Raw genomic sequence first — 22895 nt, forward strand, 5'->3', positions numbered from 1 at the left:
GAATGATCCAGTGAATGCTGTGCTGCAGTAGGTCTACAACCTGCAGATCACTGCATAATAATACCAACTTCCAGTTTTTTGCAATAGTGCATGTCTGTATGACTCAAGTCAATAATTCATTTTAATGAAAGCCTTCTTTTCTTTCTCTTACTGTCTGAAAAGCAAGTTCAGGTTTCATATCTAGGTCTGAGCAAAGCGGGATGCAACACTTCAGTCAAAGCGGTAGAGATATTTAGCTATAGAGCATCCATTGATTTCAAGAGGAGACATGTCACACCTATTTGAGGATCTTTAAACTTTCCATATCTCCTTTCTTGCACTTGTGAAATGGAAGTAATGTTCTCAGAACCCCAGGCAGCTCTGAAACTTCAAAAAGACCCTCCCCAACTCTATTATAAAAAGAGGTCCGGGATGAACATGTGTAAGTAACTTTTGTCCTACCATATAACCTCTGGAGAGGGAAATGCCTTCACTTTCATTGACAAACGATAGGATTTTCTTCCAGCTACAGCCTCCAGCGCAGTTTTTCTTCGACGTTTCAAATTAATGAACATTTTATCTTAAACAAAATAAAAAACATAGCTTTGCATTACTGATTTTCACCCTGCAAAATGAGTAGCTCTACTAAAGAAAATGTGACTCCAAATAAAAATTATCTTTAGTAATTTTGATGCTCCCACATGTTAACAGCAAGAATAGAGCCTAATCTCCTAGATATCTATAAAATATAAAGGAATACCATAAATATACAAGAAACTGAGAGAAGTTCCCAGGGCATGAATCTGCTTGGAGAAGATACACTCTAGCCAAATTCACATTGTGTCCAGCCAGAAAAAAGGGCACAAGATATAAAGTGGTCTCTAGTATGTGGGAGGCTGAACTGAGGATGATCAGATGACCTTTTCACTCTTACAGGCCAAGGATCAATGAATGTTCCAAAAGAAAATATTTTTCCAGAGAGGATTTAAGGGACCTTCAGAGAAATAGCAAAGGAAAAGGCAGAAACTTCATCGGTAAACAGCTGTTTCATCAAACCAGCAAATCTTTGTCACTTCACTGGAATAAAAACAACCTGCTGGAATTTGTTCTTATCCATTTGCTCTGCCCCCTATCTCCAACTCTCTGCCAAGTTGATGGCTTTTCCAAGAGGCAAAAAACCATAAAATTCATACAATACATTGGAAAATATCTCTTTCTCTCCTGCCAACTTGTGCAAAATAAAATATTCAAAGTATAAAAAAATTCTTGATTGTCCTTTTGATGGTACCTGGGATGCAATATTTACTCACATTACGAACTGCATAAGGATGATGGACATCCATTAAACAAGTTCAACATTTAATCACACTTACCACATACATTGAAAATAATATGCACAAGACAAATAACTAGTTTAATTACACAAGTTAAGTTATAAAGATACAGCCCTGATTCTGCAAACCTTTATTCATACAGTCTCTTTCTAATATTGGTACCCTATAGATGGGGCTGCTTATGTGAATGCAGGCTGACTTCTCTGATTTAAATTATAATCTAAACCTTTCTTTCTGAAAGATGCAGTTTATCTGTTTAAGATACAGTAAGTGGTTATCAGGATTCATCCTGTGTTCCCAGTGCCTTATTCCAGAACTTAAATTCTAGAGAAAATGGGTTGAAATTTCTCTCAAGGATACCAACACAGAGTACTTAGCCCCCACTTCCAGATAGGAGAGGAAGGATACACTGCTGAAAATATGTAATAAATCCATATTCTGACCATGAGTCATCTGTTGTAGAGGACACCCACCAGCCACCTGGCCTCAACACCAATGGTGCTCCAAAGATCCTGGCTAGTTCTAATTGTAACAGGGTGTCCCAAAGAAGGTCACTTCCCAAACAGACCTGATGCAAAAAAAGTCCTTATTCATATGCATTTGAAATAATATCAGAAATTTCCAGATTTCACAGAAGGCCCAGACAAACCATAGGGAACTTGATCAAGAGTCCTGCTGTAAAACCACATTAATGATTTGCATTTTTTGAATGGGCTACCGGCTACCAGCTCCATGTAGAGTTAGCGTATTTATTTCTTGTTTATTTTTTCATAGAAATGCATAAGTACCATAGAAGCAGAAGTGGGATTTTTCTATTTAAATTATGCTTGTACCTTCTTTTTCCCCTCAAATTAGAATTTGCCTGATTGTATCTCCTAGAACTGACTGAGGACAGCTCCATCACAATATCTAGCAGACAAAAGTGATGAAATTGAACATTAACATGTCTATTGCCAACAGAAGAAAACAGTCATGGAGGAAATAGCACAGGTTTTCCATCCTGGAGCATCCCCCTCCCTCTTTTCCCTTTTTCTGCCCACGATGGCTCCTGCCTTGTGTCACAATGTAAAACCATCACACAGCTGACCTTGGTACAGGAACATTGAATATTCCACAAATGTGCACCACTTCTTACCATAGACAATGACTGTTGTGTTGACAGCCTTGATGGATGGCCCACTCTTCACGTGGCAGGTGTACTGGCCTTTATCGATGTCCCGCACTCTGTCCACAACGAGGATACTGTAAAAAATGTTGGCCTCTGAATTCTTCTGGTCAATACGCTGCGTTACAGAACCTCTTCTCCTTGTCTATAAGAGCCAAAGAAATGAACAAGAAAGAGCTCGATCAAACCAATTTTCATGAGCATTTCCTGAGATTTTTATTTTCCTGTACTTCCACCATAACTTAATAAAAAAATCCCAGATGTCTTTGTACAGCACAGATAAGCAAAGGATGCTTAACATTTCCAGAGGGTCAACAATAAAAGATACAAGCAACCTTATAGGGCAATTCATCCCTATGTTCATCCAAGGTATCATGGCATCTAAGGGAGGAAGATCCTCCCTTTTATATAGCCTGTCATATCAGCATGCCCAGTTCCCCATTCCCATTGTCCAGCACTGCTCCTAAAAGTCCCTGAAGCCATGATATGAAGAGCAGCACATAGTTTGGTGCCCGGATTCAGTGCCATAGGGAACAGACACACAGAAGAAAAGGAAATTTACACAAGGAGGGGAGAATTCTGGAAATGCTACAGATGGAAAAGGGACTAGATTTGGCAAGGGAATAGCAGGGTGGAACTGAAGATAATGTGACTCTGAGGAGTTATTTCCTGCAACTCCCCCTCAGCATTTGGCCTCAAAGTTTATTTAACCCAGGACATTGTTGATGTCTTATAAACACTGACCACCCTTCAGTTACCATCTAAATAAAAACAAAGCACAATTTCACAAGTGTGGTGCCCAGATAGGGCTTGGTAGGGCAGTGACAAGCAATATAATATATTTAAAGCATTTCTTGTTGCTAAGTTGTTTATTTCTGAGGTGAAAAAATGCCAGGGAAAATGGCTACAGTAAGCAATAAACAATTGCATTAATCTTCCCTGTATAATGCAATCATAATTTCAGCCTGTGATTAGATACAATGAGTGACATAATAAATGATCTTGACTTGAATCACCAGCATAAATCAAACTGACATGAAAGGAATGGGAGTTGTAAACCTTAAGCTAATGTCAAATTTCTTATCAGTTTTACACGGACTCCCTGGCAGTTATTCTGTAAGTGACAAATATTTATGAGGATGCTCCCAATGTGGGGGGTGGAGAAGCTCATTCAAGATCATTCCTGTAGTTGTCAAAACAAGAGGATTGTTCGTCTGACACTTAACAAATGAGATTTTGGCTAGTTAAATCAAAATATCTTTTCCAAACATGCTCAAATCGGGTGCCTGACTGTCTGCCAGTCTTTGGAATGAATGTGTTGAGAAGACAGCCTCAAGACTGAAAACTTTTTTGTCGCAAGAGAGAGCCCCTGCCTGGGGTGGGGTGATAAATTTCTCTTGTTCCATCAGGTCGAAAAGAAGCTCCCAGAGATGAAACAATTCTAGCGTTTGCTCGTGATTATGCAATATAACCAGAGCACATTGTGTAAACATGTTTACTTATGAAATTAAGCATCAGAAGGAAAAAAAAAGAAAACCTTAAGAGATATGTCAGCGAGGGTCAAAATGATGGAATGCAAACAATGGCAAGTATTCCGAAGCAGAATTCCTCCCGGGATGCTAGATGCAGCATGATCTGTGGGAAACCTCTGATTTCTCCCTTCCAGGCAGAGCACTCACCTCTCCAGGGTAAGTCCATGTCATCTGCACTCTGGTGTTCCAGGCTGCAGTGACAGTGCAGTTAATTGCTAGGCTGTCTCCCTTCAGCAGCTTGACGAGACGTGGGGTGCTTAACTGAACATCAAAAATGGTGTTGGCTGCACGTGGCAAAGAGGGAGAACAATTAGTGATGCCAGCAGGGCAGGGTGCTTTCTGGGAGGCAGGGGGTGGAGAATGCCACCTACTTTCTCTGTGCGTTAGGTACTTGGTGCTGTACGTGTGCCCAGCGATGGTTGTCTCACAGCTCAGGAGCCCGATGAATTTGTAAGTTGCCTTAGGTATTCTGAAGCCTTGCATGCTGTCCCAGATTATTGTTTTGCCATCAGGGATTAGGGTTTCTCGTGGAATCTGGAAGTGCCAAACACACATCAGAAAAACAGCTCATCCTCATGTCTACTCTCTAATCAAAGTAGCCTAGTAAAAAAGGGATGGGGGAAAAAGCACCCAAAAAAATGCCAATCAATATGAAAAGGATGACATTTAATAATGTGGGTTTTTCAAGTCACATTTTCATCACAAAATAGAGGAAAAACCTGGGTGAAGAATGCGAATGCTGCATTTGTTTCCAGGATTTCATTATTTATAACAGGATGTAATTTATGACACAATAGATTGACACTACCATTAGTTTTAGCAGTTAGGCTGCTATTCTGTTGGCTCCTGGTTGGCAGCTAAAGTGCTCATCTCCAGGAACATTTGCAATTAAGTATCCTGGTTCCAACACAGAGAAACAAATACACACTTTTCAACGGAGATGACAAATGGGCTTAATTTGCTGTCATTTTGTGGCTTTAAGAAATTCCTGCCAGGATTCAATCCATGCATGTCATATTTATTTTGCCTAAAAGACTTAAAAAACAAACAAAAAAATTATTGCCATGTGGGATCAAACGTTCATTTTGTCAGCAGTACAAGTTACCTTTTACATTATGATCCTTTGCCCTTTAAGCCCCATTTTAATAAGGTATCAAGAAAAACCTGAAGGAGTAAAGCCTAACACAGCCATTAGATCTCAGACAAAACCTCTCATTTTCAGGTCATGCTATTTTGTTATACCTTATTGATGGAATAAATGCCACCATTTGGATAGCACAGAGATCAGCCATGAGTACAAAGCCTGGATATAACTCTACTTTGAATAACGCCTGTTTTAATAGTAAAAATAAGATATTTTTAAAGATGGCACAGAGCAGAGTTTAAATGAATTATGGTCATAAGGAAAGATCCCTGGATCAACTAAGCACCTTGCAGTCCATCATTTCCCACCATGTACCAGTCTCACTGTGTCCCTTCATCTCTTTCTTCCCCTTTATTTGAGCAGAGGACTCATGTGCTGGACAGCCCTTTCCTTCCTACAAGCAAAGCCAGCATGGGTGGCTGTCAGAGGCCGGGGGAAGCAGAATGAAGTCTGTCTCCCTCCCATGGGGTACAGCTTCTCCCGACAATGTGGCACCCTCGCTGCTGCCTGCGCAGAAAGACACCCTTGAGATCACACTCACTCATCTCATGCCACTTCCTCCAAAACAACCAAGTTCATGATGAATCAAATGAGCAATAAATACAGAGCACAAAATGACGTGGTAGAATTCCTTATCTTTACAACAGCGGATAAGATGCTATAATAAGCATGCAAATCACAGGGAAGTGTGTGTAGCACACACACTAGTAAAGCCCATTAGGTTACAGCCTGCTGGCTACCATTCAACAATATCTTGGTCCCTACGAGCTCTCTTGCCATTCCTGTTCTAAACAAAATGCATTTTCAACTTTGGTGTAACTAGTTAATAGTTATGTTTTCATAAGCTTCAATTGGATTTATCCTTTTCCTGCTTCGGTGAAAATCAAACTATTTCTGAACGTATTTCTGTACATGTTTTCAGGAAGAAAGTGAAGCTAGAGGGTGAGAGCTTTCCTAGACTAGCATTTCCCACAGAATTCATTCACTGCACATTCATTACTTAATTGATGTATTACTGACTTTGTATTAGCCTTACTCCAGGAATACAAAAGTAACCAAAACACCCAGAAGAGTCCTATTTTGCAACTTGTAATTTTGTGAGTTGTCTGGATGTCCACTAGGCTTACTTATCCTGGAGGCAAATCTTTGCCTGTACAGTTTACTCATCTGACACTCCTCAAAACCACTAGAGCTACATCTTTTTTGTATAATTCTTTTGCATCTCTGAGACTAACTTACACCAGTCACCTGTGAAAGCATAACACAACACTAAGTTACGAGAAGGAAAACTTCAGAAAACTGAAGTCACCATGCTGATCACTGTGTGGATGGTACAAGACAGAGGATCCGAGAATAACACAATAATTTAGGTTGGGAGGGACCTCCATAGGTCATCTGGTCCTGCCCCTATGCAGAGCACAGCCAGTGTAGTTCAAGGCCTTGTCAAAAATCTTGGCCATTTGGTTATCACAGAGAGAAGTAGAAAACCTATGAAGAAATAGTGAAACTTCCACTGAAGCAGCAGAAGATAAATTCAGCCACAATAATAGCTTTCAGATGGGAACCAACAGTGAGTCAGAGGCATTCAAAGAATCAGCTTGTTGCGACGGCTACAGTAAACATGGAATTTATTGTCTACATACTAATCTGTGTGAACCCTATCACTGTGGCTCCCAGTGCATTCTTGGCCTTTTACCTTCTTTGTACTTTGTTTCAAATGCAACTATTTTCGGTATAGGCTGTGCCTCCTTCTTTGCTCCATCTTTGCTGAATGTTTTTGGTACCTGGTTGCATTAACACAATGCAGCACCATGCTGTGTGTGTACATTTGGTCAAGAGTTATAGTCAAGCTGTGGTTCCCCACATTTCCAAAGGCAGATTGTATTGGAAAGAGACAACTAAAAGTTTCATTAAAATGTACATTAGCTTCTCAAATGTTTGGCTTTTCTTTCATGTTTCCCCTTCCATCAATTTGGGAAGGATGAGGTGGCATTATTAAGAATTCAGATTGTCTGCGTATGTGATTCACAACATCCCTTGGGTTTCTTTCCACTTTTTATTCCTTGTACTGAAGCTTATTTACTTCTATTCCTATGAATGTCATTGTTTTTATGATGGAGAATCCAAAAGGATTCTTGGTAAACAGATGGATTAAATCATTGTATCAAAAGGTGATACTTTCTCCATTTATCAAGATAAGAACAAATGAAGAGGTAAGAGAAGTGCACAGCTTACTTGCAATAAGGTTTATCTTATTTTATGGATCCTGAATGAGGCTGCCAGAATCATGTTGATAGGAATGATGTTTTCAGAGGCTCTGAATATCTAACTATTAGCATTAGATCAAAACTATTAATTGTTTTCACAATTCTTCATATGATAAGGAAAAGATCATCAGCTCCTGCAGATAAAGGTTATATCAGGACCTGAAGGCTGAATTTGAAATAGGGATTAAAAGCTTCCTCCCCATTTCCCAGTCCATATTTTCTTAGCTTCTTGATTTTTGAAGATTCCTCTCCTATGTTTTATGTGATTGCGATGCTATAAAATACAATCTGCACAGATGTTCAGCCTGAAAATGAAAGCAACACAGTATCTGAAAAGGTTGACTAAAGTAAAGATGAAGTTTGAGTTAAAAAATGGTTTGTAGTTTTGAAGATGGATAATAAATAAACCTTTCCCATATTGGTCCACTAAGAAGTAGCACTGCGAAGAAACAAACACTGGAGGCAGTGCTCATGAAACTGTAGGGATTCCTTCCAGAAGAGAGAGATTATTAAAAATATTTTGTATTTTTACTTCCTGGCAATACAGAAGGCAGAACCTAATAACACTAAAGCTGGTATTTTCTTTCCAGCTCCAGAGGACTTCTTTATGAGGACACCAAATTCTTCCTTTATCACTGATGGAAAACACAAAATAGCTCTTGCCATTTCTCCAGCAGTAGTATGCCTGCAGCTGTGGAATGCATTTAACACATCTCTTAATTGCCCTGTGAGTAAAACCGTGCTGGAATCTTCATATAAGGGTGTCATAGAAGATAAATAAAGTAAGATATGATGTAATGCATTGTAGCTTACATGCTTCAGGAAATTCTAGGATTAATTAGGGAACACATTTATTTTTCCTGGAATGCAAAACATGTAAGCAACTAATCCTTTCTTTCAAGGCTTGGCTCTACCTCCTCCTTCTCCTTCTGAGAGTATTACATCTGGTTTTAATGGTGTAAAACTGTGCCTTACACTACAAGCCCAAGCTAAAGGCAAATTGATATTAAAAAAAAAAGAGCAGTTACATTTCAATCTTCTACAAATAAGGAGAAATTTTTTTTAATATTGTTTAATGAGAGAAACCTGACAGGAATTTTCTCAGCTAGAAATCTAATATGCTGAGATTTCAGATGCAACACTACAGTGCCCAAATAAATTCCCACTTTACAACCCCCCTTCTGTGGAATGCTACATCTCACTTGCTTTTGATTCCTTTGCCACACAACGTTGTGCATCTTCTTGCAAGAAAACTGTGTGTGTGTGTGTGTGTGTTCGTGTGTGTGTGTGTGTGTGTACCTACACACGTAGGGTAATGTCCTGCGTCAGATCACTTTCTTTTCTTTGCATTTTGTTCTCTTTCATGGAATTTAACAGGTTAAAACCAAGCAGCAAAATCAGTATCTATATTAGCAGAGCAGCAATTGAAAGAATTGATAAAATTTGCGGTTGGTGTAAAGCTCTACAGTCAAAGAATAATCAAAGACTTATGTTGCACTAGATAAGTACCTTACAGTGGTATTGTTTGGCAATTGCACGTTATTCTATAAAGAGACAAACCTCCTTTCCTTTCAACAGTGTTGAACTTTCATTGCCAGTATGTACATAACTCCCTTTATTTAGAAATAAAACTTCTTTGCCACCTCCACCTAATTTTTCAAAAAAAAAAAAAAGAGGTAACTTTGAAAAAATGCCCCATTCTCAGTCTTGATACCAGGTACTTAACTGCATACATATGGTTCAGTTAGCTGTCCATGTAACTCTTAAGGTATCTAGGAGGCAAATGTTTTCCTAAAACATGGGAATATCTTTTTTTTTTCCTTTCTCTCTGAAACTAGCCCTACCACATCAAATGTTGCAGTTTCTCTGCAAAGTTTCCCCACAAAGAAAAGCCATCCCTTGTCTAAGTGTGCTCACATGTCAAAGGAAGCAGCAAAGTCTCTGGTGGGAGTGAGGTAGGGCAAAGGCTTGCAAAGATCCCTGTACAGCCACAGCAAGTCCCCAGGGACTCACCGGCTGTTCCAGAGGACAGAAAAGGAAAAGGGAGGAAGGGCAAGGGAAGAGGTGGGAGGAAATCTCTTCTCCTAACAAGAAATTCCTTCCTGGGCTTAAGAAACCTTTGCTAGCGAGGATTTAATAAAGTAGTATGAAAAGTTTAAAGTTCTTCAGAAAATTTCCACCCTTTTGGAGATTTGATGAAGTCCTTCTGTGCGACTCAAAATGAAGCCTCCAGGGCTGAAATATTTCTGAACACATTGACGCCCAGAAACATTGCATAAGAAATATTAAATTGTCAAAATATTTCAGAAGCATTACAATAGCTGTAAACAAACAAACAAAAACATCATCCACAGTAACACTTTCAGAGCATGCTTGGATAGAGGTACCTTTTTTAAAGTAACAGCAATGTTTGGATCTGTGACTCTGCATGGAATGATCATTTCTCTTCCTACAGCCATGTTTATTATTTTAGGTATATCACTGTGCATCTCTACAAATGGATTGCTTGTATCTGCAAAAGAAGAAAAAATAAAAGTTAATTTGTGAAATTTTAAGGCATTGCATGGGAATTGTAACACTGCACAGACTTAAAAAAACAGACTAGCCCTGTCTGTAATGAAAGCTAAACAAAGTCCTGAAATCAATCTTCTGTTTACTTTTGTCTAAACATCTTCATCAAACTATTATTAAGTATTTGAAGGTATACGTATCATTCAATAACAGTATCAGTACTTTGAAATCTTTAAATTTCAGGACGGTTGAAGTCCATTTTTTCCGTTACAGCAACACCTCTAACCTCTACTGCTGAGATATCTGCTTCTTATTTCATGGCATTTATATCTTTTTATCACCAGGAAAAGTAAATGTATGGGAAGTGAGCTGAAATTCACTTATCAGGAACCCCCTATAAAGCACATCTTCCTGCTGTCTGCAAGGAAATTGATAGGAAAAATTCACACTGACTGCATCAGGAGAAAGAATCTACTGTGATTATCCAGCCATTTTTTCACCTCCGAGAATACGCACTCGAGAGAGTTAATTCTTCTCCTCCTTCCCACTATCACAATACCTATGTGTCTCTTTTTTATGTGACAAGGTAAATGAAAATGCCAGGAAAACATTAATTCCTCTTGAGTCAAAGCTAAAGCTTGGCAGAGTAATTTACCGTCCCTTGAACAATCCCTTTAACAAAGGGCATTGTCATAAATAGCTTGCGCTGGGAACAGGGAACATTGCTGCTGCTATTGTTTGGGCCACTTAACAAAGAGGGGCTTAAGCCACGGGCTCTGGCTCCAAATCTTCTTTGCAGGTGTTCAGATCTGAAGTTTCAGTTTGACTCACATTGCAGATAGACTACCTCCAAATTCACATAAGGTTTGGTTTTTAACTCCTAAAAAAAGCAGAACATTAAGATCTTAATTCTATGCTTATCTACAGCTCTAATGTTTTTTCAGGCAAATCCCATTATTTTCACTCAGTCAAAACTCCTAGAAATAACAATGGAAATCTTTCTTGGATAAGAAATTAGTAAAGTTAGCAAGAACCAATCCCTTATAAAACCTCAAACTGTAACACTTGATTTAAGTGTTCTGGCCCCAAACTTCTGTGTGTTGACCTATGTTCACTCAAGCAGTTCTTCAAGTAAGTTACTTTTGCTTGTCTTTCAAAAGTATGATATGCACTTCCCAGGGTCATCAAACTGTTCTGCCCTTAGGATCCTCTTTTCTTACTATATGCAATAATATTTTTGTTTGAGACATCAAACAGGAAGAGAAATGGATTCTGCTCTAATTTATACCAGTGAGAATCCTAAGGCAGAAGATCTCAAATGTACTCCAGGATACAGAAAAAATTTTGCTAAAGTGGTTTAATGAAACTGATACAAACTTTCTGAAATGAAACCCACAAAGTATTATTTAATAGTAGGTATTAAACGTCCACTGAGATAGCGAAAGGAACTTATGAGTAATAGAGGATGCATATGTAATAAAAAATGCCCTAAGGACTTGTTAGGCTGACATTTCCTCTGCAGGACGACTCAAGGAAAGACCAAGAATGAACCTGTTTGTAGCACAGGGAAAAGAACCTTTTTTGTTTCAGGGACTGCAGCACAGAAGAGGTCACCTGCCCCTTAACATCACCAGACAAACCGATTTACTACTCCCCAAAGACTCGTTTGTCTTTGTCACAAAATTAAGAGCTTCTGCCCAAACCCAGCAAGCTTTGCAAAGTGGTTTCCTGTACCATAATCTCCAGATCATTGTAAGTGTGAGGAAGAGCTGTTCTGGGGACTGCCGGTGCTGTCTGCAGACAGTGTCACCATTGACTGATGCCAGTATTGAGGCAGTGGGGGTTGTGCAGGTCAGACCTCGCAGAATTCCTGGGGGGCCAGGAAACCAGCATAAAACACCATGTTTTCTTTCTTCTTCTTCAGTGGAAATGCACGTCCACACCTGAAGAAGCCAACAAAGAGCTGTATGAAAGCAGCAGAAACACTCTGGTTGCCCTTGGTGGGCTCCAAGGCTCGGTGACAGCTCTCCTGGTGCCCTCCCTGCAGTGTGCGCCGAGGCGTCGCCGTGCCCCCGCTATTCGCGTGCAGAGCTCCCATTGACATCACCGGGGACTTCCGCCATGGGCCAGAGGGCAATCGATGGCCCCGAGTGCTCCAAATGTCTTCCTGCTTTTGATTAAAAGGAATACGCATCATGTTTCCTAAGAACAGTTTTCTTTTCATAATGAGCATGGAGGCTTTTCCTGGTTCCCTTTGATTTTGTTCTCCTTCCATCGTAAAGGCCCTAACGGGATACTCTCTCTGCCTCAAAATCAGAATCTGGTGCAGAGTTTACCAGCCTGGATCAGGCAAAGCTGAACTCACAGCAGCGCCAGGGCAGCTTATGCCACCTTGACAGGGTTTGCCAACAACATGGAATTCTTCTGTTCCCCAGGCAATAGCTTCTCCTTGCCTTTTCTTTTCCTCTTTCCTTCCCATCACAACCCCAGCTACTGCCATTAGCTCCCACTACATTTCCTTTCAATTTCTTCCTGAGGGGAGGTAAATGAACCTTCCCCACATAGCTGCTTGGCAGCACATCTGGCATGACTTTATTTCCCACCAGCAGTCTTTTGAGCCAGTTTCACTCAATTCTATGTTCAGAAAGCTCTAGATGAAAGGAACATCACAGACTGACCTATTTTGAAGACCACATCCAGGTTACACATTCAGCTTCATTGGGATTTGGAATGGAAGATCTAAGGGGTTGACCTTGATTTTATGAATTATTTATTTGGGTTGTTAGTTTATTTTGTTGGATTTTTTTTCTTCAGACCTGCCTGTGAGGTTAGAAAAATGAAAGCTGGATAGCCAGAATACTAACATAAGTTAAAGGTTACTTAAAAATCAGTTCAGTGTATTTTTAAATTATACCTAGAATGAATGCCTGTGTGCTGGGTTGACTGTGTTCCTTACAATATCTCTCAGTTACAATCAACATGAAACCACAGAGCACTCATGAAATCACAAAATTCATGAAGGTCATTTGCTATATTGTTAAAGAGCATAAATAGCAGCTTTTTTGCTAAGCTGGTTGGCAGCCAGATAAAAATGTGATAAGAGACTTAGCACAAGGAATATTATGTCTGGTATCAGTAACCTGTCTAGGCTATTTATGGGGTTTGCACAAACAACTAAATTAGCCAACACTGAAATGCCAAATTCAGAAACAGTGGAGAGGGTTTTTCTTTCCACAAGCTTCAGCTACTGTTCTTGGGTTTGTTTTGTTTTTAATAATCTGAGCTATGTAAGTCAGAGGACTTACACATACATTTGCAAGAAGAAAAGTCTCTGCAGGAAAATCTAAGCTCCTTGAAATCTCTAAAAGCTTATCCTCTCAAGTTCTTCCAAAACACCTGCTTACACTTGGCTCATCCTTAAGATTCTTTTCAGGCTAAAAGGGGGAGAAATATTTTCATCACATTCACATAACACCCTTTCCCCTCATGCATGTGAAAAGGACCACAGTCTTTAGTAAGGAACAGACATGCAGACTTCATTGAAGTTCACGGGCCAACTGCCACATTCCCTTTCCATTGAAGGGATTAAACCTCTTTAACTTTATTTATCCCAGATAAATTATTGGGGCTGCTCAGAAGTAATTCCAAAAGAATCTTGCACACCGAGAGTCATTCCAGCCTCACTTGCACATCTACAATACAGACATTTCTCACTGAGCTAGGAGCCAAACCACTGGTGTTGTCCCCGGTGAGAAAAGGGGAATTTTGTAATGGGACTCATCTGACCTGTTTTAGACATATGCTTTACCATGAGATGAATCATGCCCTAGGAAATATGTCTGTTGAACGGCTCATATGCCTAATTTCCTTAAAGAAAAACAATCCCATTTTGTATGTCATATTCTAGAAGAAAGGTTGTTCCACTCGTGCCTCTTGTAAACCAGTAAATAACACTCTTCAAATACAAAGTATGTCTAAACCTTGAAAGAAAACCTGATAAAGTATTCTCCTTCTTTTTTGTTTTTCTTTCTTTTACCTGGACTTCTATGATTATTAATTTATATCTGGAGCACACTCAGACACAAAGAATTTCTAATACAATTGTACAAAAATTTTTAGACAAGATTGGTTTGTTTTACTTTGAGACTAGTTACACTATGCTATTGTCAACAAAGGACCATGACACAAATAAAACACAGTTAAAAATCTTCAGGAAAAATAGTCATATTAGCCAGGAAATCCACGACAGAGCTATTACTACGTTCAGCAAGCAATCCCTAGAAAGGCTAATGAATACTAGGAATGCACTTTCAGATGTACCCCTCCATTGTGGTGGCTCACCCTGGAAAGATGATTGTTTCAGTAGGAGCTGTGAGCCTTGGTGAGGGAGCAGGACCACAGAGGGGTCACTGCAGAGCTTTGGATGCAGCCAAAGCGTGGGCACATGCTCCGCTCCCCATGGTGTCCTGTGATACGGAGCCCATGCACACGCAATGACAAAAGCGCGGCAATTATAGGCCATTGACGTCAGCAAGTCCTAGAGGTCTCTGTTTTGTAACAGGAACCTCATTAGAAGCTAAAAATGTGTCCGCATACTTGATACAGCTGCAACATAGTTTAATTCCAACGGGTTTCCTCTTCATAACAGAAGCGCTATCATAGTATTGACTCCGACAGTGTAAGCCAAAACCGTACTGCTCATAGGCTAAAACTGTGCCAAAAGCAAAGACAAAAAAAGTCACAGAGAGGAAGAGTTTCCCAGGCCTGAGCAGGTTCTTTTATCAGTGTGTAATTTTTAAATAAGAAGAAAAAGGAAAAAGAATAAAATTCTCCCTTTCTGTTAGCTCTCAGGGTGTTTTGTCTTACTGCTTTTGTTATACGTTGAATGATTTTGACTCTGATGCTTCTGATTTAGGAGACCCTTTTGCAGAACTCTTTGGATATCCTCCATGTCCTGCAACAATAGTATCTTTAGGATTACAGGAGTCAATCCATTCAAGCTAAATCTTAAATGCATGTCAGTTCTGGGTCTGGATCCAGCTATCTGTCAGCAGGAGGACCTCCCAGGGAGGTGCCCAGGAAGTTCTAAAACACTAAGAATCTGCAGCATAGAACTTTAGTGCTTGAAAATGAGCTCATAATCCCAGATGTTTTGGGATTTCAAAGCCTTACATTTTGAACAATTCCCTAATGATAAAGCCCTTCATTTTGGACTGCTGAGCCCAAGACATACATCAAACCAAATACGTACAGCTAGTGGGCATGCTCAACATTCTAGGCATTGGTGAGCACAAGTACTCTCAGGACCTGCACCTTTAATTACACAACTCTGATTTGCCTCACCTGGCTTAAATCCTCTCAAAGCAAGAAATTTATTCTAAGCTTGTTCTCCAGATTTCTTGAAAAGTAGGTGATGAACAGTACATACCAGAAGCTTCTTTTATTCTCTGTTAAGTATAGGAAGAGAACAGACAACTAACACAGCCTAGAGGTCTGATTTTAAAACATGTCTCTCTCTGCAAGGAAAAGTAAGTGACCAGAAGACATACACCACAGGATTATGAGAAAAGACAAGGAGAGGGAGAACACTGACTAGGAAATGGGCTACTGCCTCAGAGCCAAATAGTTTTACTTTGAGAAGAATTCTGTTCTCTGTTGCAGAAGAATTAAGATTTTACTCTTGTATATTACTTGCTAAAAGCAGTCTTCATCACAGAAAATAGCAACACTTCAACTTGAATCACAGTTTGCTTAAATTCATGCAAAAATCTAACTTTGATATATCAATGTAAATGAACTTACAAGCCTTTTCTCTGTCATACCATGGGAGCAATTGTTCAAAGGCAAGAAATTTTGAGAGTAATTATGAGAATTAAGTGCACTACACATTTTTGAAGACAGTGAATGAGCTCCAGCAATTGAAAAGTGCCTTGGAGATATTGGGACAAAGCAGACAGAAAGAAAAGCCCTTAGTACTGTCCCCAGGGAAATTTACATAGGATTCAGAACAGCCTGCTGATAATTTGGTGTTTCTTAAATGTCTTTATTCCATCATTATCTCTTTTCAAGCAGAAAATTCCTCATGGCTCACTGCAATGTATGCAGTGAGCGTTCATTGCAAATCTTTCCTTTTTACTGTTTGGCTGTATTTTCCCTTACAAAACAAAGCTCTGAGCAGTTCTGGGTCCGGGACAGCGGAGAAATTGGCAAAGAGGTTTGCTTCATTTCAGATTTTTCCCATGGCTCATGGGGAAAGTCAGGTCATCAGTTTTCTTGAGGCAAAGATGAAGACTCTTAACAGAATTAATATCCCTTGCCTAATGTCTCAATTTCTGAGTTGTGTGGGGTCAAGAGTTGTGGAGACACTGTGCACTCACTCCCCTCTGCAACTCAGTAGTGACCTCTCCAGCTGAAAGAGGGGTGGTGTCAGGACTAGCTCCTCCAAGGCAAGTCACCAGCCTGCCTCTCCTTGACCCCTAAAAGCAGGACTTTAGAAATGCTTCAAGTCATCCTGGGGCCTGTGGGACTTGCAGTCTCCTTGTCATTGCCTTGTGACTTGTTCTTCTCTATACCAGATCATTTTCTGCTGGAGCGTACGTTCATCACTGAACCAAAGGACTTACTGGGTTTATTGTGGTCTGGTCTTTGGGCTTTTTTTTTTTTTTAATCCAGTTCATATTCAGTATCACTCTAATTACGGAAATGAAGAACATTTTTAAAACAATAAGTGATGACTTCCTGTACAAACAATATCAACTTTCCTGATTTGGATTCTGTGTTTGTAAATAGCAACTATTTGTTCTCATCTGCAGCATGCTAAGACATGGGAAACAGGCACCTTGGAGATCCACATGGAGCTAATATGGGAAATGGACTGACACAACGTCCTGTCACAGGAAACAATACAAGACTAGGAGGGACCCAAATTTCACAAATGTTTATTTCCTAAACACCCACGAATTAATGCAGAGTGAAACTAGACTCAGGAAAGAAGACAGTCTTCACAGAGGATTTTGTTACCCCCATCTCAACCCCACTTGAGCTAGAATAATTGAATTTCATGCATATTTACAGAAACAGTGACTCATATTAAGAGACAGGTAGAAAAGAGATAGGGATAATGAGATAGCATAGAGAAAGAAAATACTTTTTCTAATACATACTTATCAGAAAGGGTGAGTTTTGGTACTCAGTATCTTGTATCTTTCTAACTTACTAAACAATTCTTCCTGAAATTGTAAAGTTTGGGAAGACTAATGGACCTTTCTCCACCTTAGGACAGAGTGACACTTCCAAAAGGCATTAAATGAGCAGTTACCTTGCAGCCTCCCTCATTATCCATAGCTTTCCCTAAATGTCAGGTGTGCTTCCTGGGACACAACTAACACTTCAATCTTAAGAAATTTGTTTTCAATCAAAATGATTGCCAAATTCAGAAAATTAACATGCCAGAGAGGTCTAAGGTAATGGACCTTAGACCATTAAAATGTTTAGGGAACAGGTTTGTTCCTTAAACATTTTATTCCTTTTTTTGGCAATTAAGGTAGGAGGAGTTATAAAATCTAGCCATCTTTTCAACAGCGACATCAAGATTTGTGACTGAATGTCCTTGAAAAACCAACAAAACCAAGACACTCTGACAGCCTTCTTTAAATGATTAGCAGGGATGGAAGGACAGGGGTTGGCATGGGACTGTCCTAAAACAATTTCTGCAATGATATGCTTCTCTTCCATCACTATGGGAATTCTGCAGATAACCTTGGTTGAAAATCATCTGATTGAAGGTGCCTTTTAAATGCAGGGAAGCCACATACAAGTTGGGAAACAGTGAAGAGTTGGAAGGCTGGTTCTGTCTCTCATTTGTAAAAATTTAGGATGCAGAAAAATTAACTCTTCAAGCAGGTAAGAGACCAAGAGGATGCAAAGGCAACCCTTGTATGGTAAAGTCAGTTTAGCAGAGAGGTCCTTCTCATGCAGTGAATGGAGAGCATTGAGGGTAGGTCTCAGAGATGATATCCAAGGTGGGAGGTTCAAGAAGGTCCCGTGATGGGAAACTTGCAAAAGGCATCCGAGGAAATTGTACACTTCCCTAGGCTGCAGGCTGTTGATCACTAAATGAATATCCTATTTTGGCTATTCTTCCGTGGATGCATCTGTTGTTGGATTTACAGAGAATTATATGAAAAGTGATGGGTGACGAAAACACTGCAGCATATTTCAGATGAAGGAAAGTAGGATGAACAGCATGAACAGCCAGTAGTGCTCAATAAAGCAACACACAGTAATGGGGAGAGCTATCTTATTTTCTGTCAGTGTAGTGAGAGGTCCACTTCATTCTGCTTTTTCACAGTGCCAGTCTTACTCTTCATATCACAAAATGAAAACAAAGGCTAATTCACTCTGATGTGAACTCATTGGATGCAGCAGATCCAGAATTTGGAAAACTTCCAGTTGCACGTTCTCTGTAACATGGGCTTTCAAAACCTGTGAGTCCTGAAATACTACAGTAATCTATTAACATTACTGTGTAAAAATAACGAAAAACTAAAGTATTCATTAAATCCCTAAAGTGTCAATAATTTGTTCTTTTATTGTTGTGTCTATTGAATTACACTCTTCTCAGAAGTGTCTGATTAATACCCTGGAAGGAAGCAGGATCAGAAAGAAATTTTTTTTATAGTCTAACTGACCTAATTCCAGCACTTCCCATACATTACACAATACTTGTTTGCTGAACACAACTCTGTGTTTAATTTGATTTCATTTATTCTAGATTTTTCCAATATGTGTGACATGGATTACAGAGGTTATTTTTAAATATGACTTCACATGCAAAAGTAATTTTCTGCAGCATGAGGCAAGTCAGCGATCTGACAGGCAGCTTTAGCATCCTTCATCTGCCTAGAAATAACATCACATCACATCACATAGGAGACAGTTTCTGATACCTATTTCACATATTCACTTGTAGTCTACTTCCATCTGGACTCCTGTTTTCTCTAGGCAAATGTTTGGATTGGGTCTTTTTCTTGCTTCATTTTTTTTCTAACTGATAAAAGATTACCATTTGTATCTGCAAGTTCTGAGAAAGAAGATGTTATACATTAATTGGCAAATGAACATTATGCAAGGCTGAAAATGTCTTTCAAAACTCAGCCCCAGCTGAACTGCCTTACTTTTCCACTTTGCTGTATTGCAGAGCAAGTACCAGGAAGTGTTAAAAAAACTGAATCTTACCGTTAATAAATACATAGACTGTAGATTCCTTCTTCTTTTTTGCTGGACTTGTGGGGTATTTGCAGCTATAATTTCCAGTGTCACTCGCTTGAGTTCTGCTCAAGGTCAGACTGCTGCAGGACTGCTTCCCATTCCTTCCACAGGCATATTTAATTACTTTCAGCCTTTTGCTATCCTTGCTGAGAGTTTCAGGCAAAGACCATGAATGAACCATTTCCCCCCTGCAAACACAGATAAGGAAGCAGAAACAATTATGCTGGGCTGCAATTATATAGCTCCAGTTCCCAAGCTTTCTTTTTTATTATATCAGGCTATTTATGGGGTTCTCTTTTATCTTGTTTTCCAAAAACAACAACAGAAACAACAAAGAACTATTAAACAATTGCCATTGAAGTTCACTCCCCACCTTTCCCCACAACACAAGGTTTAATTTTTTTCTAATTTCAGTTACAAAAAAAAGAAAGTGTCAGGTGTGTGAAGTCCCTGCCAAATTATCATAATCCAACTCAGTTGGTTACCTGCAGGTGAGATTTAAAGTCTGGCCGGCTTGAACAACGTGCTGTATGCCATTTATACTCAGCTCAGGAACTTTTAGTTTTGATCCTGAACTAGATCCTAGAAAAACAAAGAAAAAAACCAAAACATTAACAAAGTCAAATAATTCTGCTTCCAGTCCACTCACATTTATGCTGTTATACTGGAAAGGAAAAGAAAAGAAAACTGCCTCTCTCACCACACATACTCTCTTCCTTTGAGCAAAGTCCTGTTGCCCTGACTAAGGACTCAAATAACCTTCCAGCAGCATTACTCAGGAAAGAAAATAGAATTGAAAGCTATCAGTCAATGACTTTGCTCTCAAATTTTTCACTGAACATATAATGAAGAAGCTGAGGACGTCATGGGTCCACATCTAACCAAGGAAGTGTGCCTCCAGCACCACTGGCTGCATTTCCTCAGGAAACACAGTCATGGCAGCCCCTTCAATGGGAAGGATAAATTCAGCCACTCCCATGGCAAGAGCCACGTACTGACTCCTAAGATACTGAAATCCCACTCAAACAACTTGCTGCAAGGCTGAAACTGACGTGGAAGGAGTCAAATGCATTAAGGCTCTTCCCTTTCTGACTGGAGGTCACAGCGCTCTTACTCCTGGCCCCTCACCAGCTGCAGGCTTCCTGTCAACAAAGTAGCACCAAAAGGTAGACCTTTACAGTAAATTGTGAGAACAAGATCAAGACACCTTCTAGATGAGATTTGCTGCTTATTTGAGAAAGCAAGCATGACGTTGTGGCCAGACCATTCTGGCATAAGTGAAAGCCTTGGTGTCAGCATAACACGAGGTGGCTGAGGACAGTTGAAAACGTCCAGGTGGGCTTTGTGAAGTCTACATGGAGGCATTTTTAAGAAGACCATGAAAAAGCCTCATGGTCAGAAAACCAGAAGAGCATGAGATCTTCCTTCTCATCAAGTCAGGAGGTGCTGGCTGGAAAGACATAATGATTTATCTTTCCTCTATAATAGGCTGTGGCCACAAAAGCTTTCATGGCAAACTGACAGAAGAACATGCCTTAGGGAAGAAGCAGTGCTTGATCCATCCCACTGCCCTTGCACTGACAGCAAAATGTTCCAGAAGCTAGGAACACAATGTAAAAACATTTCAAAACAGTTAAAAGTTGTAGTCTGATTGGGATCAAGTGTAATTTGTAAATATTTCATTGTTGAGAGAGAGCAACAGCAACTATCCCAAATCACTTTACTCCAAGAGAAAGTATTACCTTGTCAACATATGGGATAAACCCCATCTCATAGTAAAGGGCAATGCAGATTTTTCTTCTAGAACTCAGTACAGTTTTAGCTTAGCTATTTTAAGTCCTTCTTAAGAGGACTTAAGAGGTCCCTGCACAGCCAAGTATGAACAGCTGTATGCACCAAACATAGTAGAAATACATGAACCTTTCTTGGGGCTACGTATCACCAATCAGAAAAGCTTCCCTCTTTTGTTGACTAGAGAAGGAACTTTTGGACACCAGTTCCTGCTGAGATTGGTGACTAAAATTTAGATGTATAAACACATCAAAGCCAATGGCTGCTCCAAATTCAGGAGCTTTCTTTTTAGCCCTGGATATCTTACTTAAGATGTGGCTCCAGTAGTTTTCAATATATTCTATCATCTCTGCCAATTCAAAACAAGATTTAAATTGAACATAGACATGAACATTTGAACATAGACATAAATAAAATTATAGTTCACTTGCACAAGCTGCAAGCAAGGGCATAATAACTTCTCAGAATAAAGAGATCTTCTGGACTGCACCTCAACACTATAGAATTGAATGGTGAGACTGTCCACATACATAGACTTCCTCTGAGATTTGTCTAGATAATCATATTTTTAACTAGAAACTAATATATTCTAGCAGCTGGTAAGAGTAGAGAAAAATGGTGCAGCAAATCTCTGAAGATTTAATTGTTATGTGATATGCATTGCAAACATACATTTCTCATGCCTGCCCTTCAGGAATCTCAACTCTGAAGAGCTGGTTCCCCCAAAGTGTGCTTTTATGGGATAATCTCCCATAGATGCTTACAGTCTATGAGTCTTCTCATTCACCATTCTGAAACAATGCCTCTGAGGCTAATTACTGAGAAATTGAGATAAGATGTTACAACAGCCTAGGCAGCTGCTTGGAGAGCAACCCAGGCACTCTGGTTGAGAGGGTTTGTCAACATCCTCTAGCTAAACAATCTGATGGTTTTGTGAAACTCCCACATTCCCTCATTTCATTTGCATTCATCTTGTCATCCCAGAATTGAAGGGTCAGATGCTCTCCCAAGAAGAGAGAGTTTATATCCAGCTTTATGAATCTTGGTTTTTACTTTGGGGAAAAGTTGACCTCAAGCTTCCCTGAACTGCTCCTTATTTGAGGCCCTGGAAAAGCTGAAAGCATGCAACAGTGTTTACAAGCAGTTCAATATGTATGAAAAAAAATCAGTGACGGTCTGCCAGAGGAAACCATTGGGATCAAAGCCCAGTTGCTAGAGCTGCAACACTCAACCTAATTGCTAGAGAGCAACATGTAGGTTGCTTCCTGTGTAAAACTGGTGAGAAAGTGGAAAAATCCATGTGAGTGACAGGTGTTGACAGCAAGACAGGAGAATGAGTCTGCAGTGCCTGGTCATGCCTGAGGTGCTGAGCGCTTGGCTTTGCTGAGCACTGGCACTGCACCATGCCCAGGAGCAAAGCCAATCCTGCAGCACCTTGCCCACGTCTGACCCATGCTGAGACCAGGAGACCGGCCCTGGGAATGTGGGCTGCTGCTGTTTTCAAAGTCTACCAGAGGTGAGGAGCAAGAAACCATCATAAACGTTACAAGGTTGTTTTTCTTCCTAACTTTACAGTGATATAAACAAAGACACGAACACTTTAAGATCTAACTTATTTGAAGCATATAAAACAAGGCAGCCTGGAAGCCTGTTGTCAGATCTGCCTCAGAGTTACTAAAATCAAAGAAAAAACATAACAAAACCACCCACGTTTCCACCCCATCTTGTAGGCAAAAAAGAAACAAGAAACCCAAATATACTGGACACATACTCAAGCTTTTGCCTTTTTGCACATTTTACATATATCTAAAAGACAGCACAGTATTTATAAATATTGTGTGGGGGATCTTAAGGAGTGCTTAGTGTTTGTCTAACTCTGCTCCCATTGACACAAGCCAGCAT

At 39.8% G+C, this 22895-nt stretch overlaps 1 protein-coding gene across 1 annotated transcript in view; it reads right to left on the bottom strand.

Annotated features, from left to right (window-relative positions):
- FLT1 (fms related receptor tyrosine kinase 1) overlaps positions 1-22895 on the bottom strand; it is a 108819-nt gene that overhangs the window by 73653 nt on the left and 12271 nt on the right. Inside the window, exons 2-8 of the mRNA XM_066544868.1 lie at positions 19688-19784; positions 19170-19390; positions 9809-9933; positions 4382-4544; positions 4158-4294; positions 2449-2623; positions 442-559 (exon numbers count right to left, since the gene is read on the bottom strand). Of these exons, the coding sequence (XP_066400965.1) occupies positions 442-559; positions 2449-2623; positions 4158-4294; positions 4382-4544; positions 9809-9933; positions 19170-19390; positions 19688-19784 (1036 nt within the window). The remainder of the gene's footprint in view (positions 1-441; positions 560-2448; positions 2624-4157; positions 4295-4381; positions 4545-9808; positions 9934-19169; positions 19391-19687; positions 19785-22895) is intronic.

The sequence above is a fragment of the Molothrus aeneus genome, chromosome 2 (assembly GCF_037042795.1).
Source record: "Molothrus aeneus isolate 106 chromosome 2, BPBGC_Maene_1.0, whole genome shotgun sequence".
Classification (NCBI taxonomy): Eukaryota; Metazoa; Chordata; class Aves; order Passeriformes; family Icteridae; genus Molothrus; species Molothrus aeneus.